The 2,337-nt window shown below is 40.1% G+C and overlaps 1 protein-coding gene across 1 annotated transcript in view; it reads right to left on the minus strand.

Moving 5' to 3' along the window:
* Positions 1–780: 780 nt before the first annotated feature.
* ube2l3b (ubiquitin-conjugating enzyme E2L 3b) overlaps positions 781–2,337 on the minus strand; it is a 29,311-nt gene continuing 27,754 nt past the window's right edge. The window contains exon 4 of the mRNA XM_077561899.1: positions 781–2,157. Within this exon, the coding sequence (XP_077418025.1) occupies positions 2,003–2,157 (155 nt within the window). The 3' untranslated portion in view covers positions 781–2,002. The remainder of the gene's footprint in view (positions 2,158–2,337) is intronic.

Consider the following 2,337-nt stretch of genomic DNA (forward strand, 5'->3'; position numbering starts at 1 on the left):
CCGTGCACTGATTCGCTAGCTAACAGCCAATCACAGTGATGAAATGCCCCCGACGCGGATTCAACATGTCAAATTTTCTGGATCACCAGCACCCCCCCGCCCCACGACGTATTCCAACTCGATCAGACTTCACGACAGTAATTTATTCACTGATCAGACGGCACATGCCGTCGGCCCAACGCTGTCCGACTCCCGACGTCGGATTGGTGTATCTAGGCCTTTAAACAGATTTATGAATGATGATGAAATTTTGCTATATTCTAATGCCAATTGCGGCAAAACGGAAACAGATTAAAAAAAATAGTTTTTCCCTGATGAGAGAAGAGACTCTTATTTTTTGGTAGGTTCCATGTTCGTATAGCAATTGAACACAATATTCTGTGGGCCTTGCAAAATCAGTCAAAATCCAGTAAAACAACCGGGCGCAAAGGAGTTGCTTCAGTAAAAATGGCTGGGAGTGAATGAGCTAAGGTACGAAACTGGTAATCAAAAAGGTTATCGGGAAAATGGTTATTCAACTACTGTACATTATCAGTGATTTATAGAAAAACATTCATGTGCTTTCTTAAGTAAAAAAAAAAAAGTTATTGCAATCAACATTTTCAACAAAATGACCTGATATGACCTACCTGTGAAAGGACAACACAATGCTTGACATAAGTGTTCCCAAAGCATGTATGGAAAAGCCAGTGCAATATTCCAAGAAATTTGATTTGCTAATTCATGTTATAATTCAAGTCCTTTAGTTTGACTAATGTAACTTAACTATCAGGCAGGCAGTGAGGCAAAAATGGTTAGCCATCTTTATTACGAAACAAGAGCTGAGACCAGAACCAACAGCTGTTAGATGTTGCTTTTCGGCCACTCAGTCCCTTCCCGTGTCCTGACGTATCCTTGAACCGCTAGCCCCTCTCCCAGCTTGCTTCAAGGGGCTCTCTGTCTGAGCTGAACTGTGCTCCAGGTGAGGGAATCCGTTTCCAGGTTTTGTAAGTTAGGTCCTTTTCAGCATGGGAAGCTGGGCAGTGGATTTGCTGCCAGAATGTGGTCTTAAATGAAGATGGTTACACTGCAATGACCAGCAGTGAAAATACATGAACAGTACAAATTAACAAGCAGGGCGTTCCTACTTTTAAAGTTTTATATATTTAAGTGCCAATCAAAATTATTTTAGCAATTAAAAGACTAACACAAGGCATTTGTCAGGCAAAATATTTTTTTCACACAGGGAACAAGTGTTTTGGTACAACTAATCAAACCCATAAAAATAAATGTGATACTTGTTCTTTAAAAAGAGCCTGCTGAGAATTTTTTTGTGTGACAAATACAGAAGAACTTTTATAACAATTCAATCCAGATGTGGGACAAACTTCTCTGCTCAGTGGGTCAAACTGGGCACAACCCTACCTAACCCTACCAGAATACAGTGCAAGTCTAGAAGCAGTGGAGGTCAGTAAGGGAAACACATTCTCTTCTCAGATCTAAAAAAAATATTTCCCTCCCTCGATTTGTTACTGCTAACGTGGCTATGAGAAATGCGTAATCAACCAATTTTAAATCTCTGCAAAAAACAAAAAATCTAAAAATAAAAAATAAATTCTGTCAGATTTATTTAGCACAAGACTTTACATGAAGAAAATCAAACAGAAAATCGTCAGTCTTGAGTAATCCTATTGAACTCTCCATGTCTTTGCCCATTTTTTGTCATTATGACTTTAAGAGTAGAAAGTTAGTGAAGGTATGGAAATCTAAGGCTGGGTATGAGGGAGAGGAGAGGAAGCCGTCTGATCCACAGAGCAGGAGGGAAAGGAGGCTGAGGCTGCCACTGCCTGCTTCAGCTGGGCCGCTCCTGGGCTGCAAGACGGAGCAGTGTGGTAAGCAACAGAGAGGAACGTGAATGATAGGTGTAGTAAAGGTTGAGAAAAAGGGCAGATAGGAAGAATATTTGGTTGGGCAGGTAAGAGGTAAGGGTAGAAAGACAGAGGGCTAAACGCTTATCAAGTGATCAGTCCATTGGCCGCTTTTCGCCATGTTTCTTTGTAAACTCTTCGGCGTTCTTCAAGAATTTTTTACGGTCCTTTGAGTATTCTTCTGCTAGGTCTGCCCTCAGGGGATGTTCTGGCTGGGGGTCGTTCACCAGTGCAATAAGGGATTGAATAACTGCAAAACAAAATGTCAGAGAAGTTCAGTTGGATTAAGTCAATTTCTTGCTGGAAGAATTTCTGATTTAAAAAGAACCCCGACTGTAATGACAAGTTTGCTCTATATTATTTATTTTGTGGTTACTAACATAACTGAGATTCATTTTTTACAAATTATTTAATACATTTTGTAGAAACT

This window comes from Vanacampus margaritifer, chromosome 3 (genome assembly GCF_051991255.1).
Source record: "Vanacampus margaritifer isolate UIUO_Vmar chromosome 3, RoL_Vmar_1.0, whole genome shotgun sequence".
NCBI lineage: Eukaryota > Metazoa > Chordata > Actinopteri > Syngnathiformes > Syngnathidae > Vanacampus > Vanacampus margaritifer.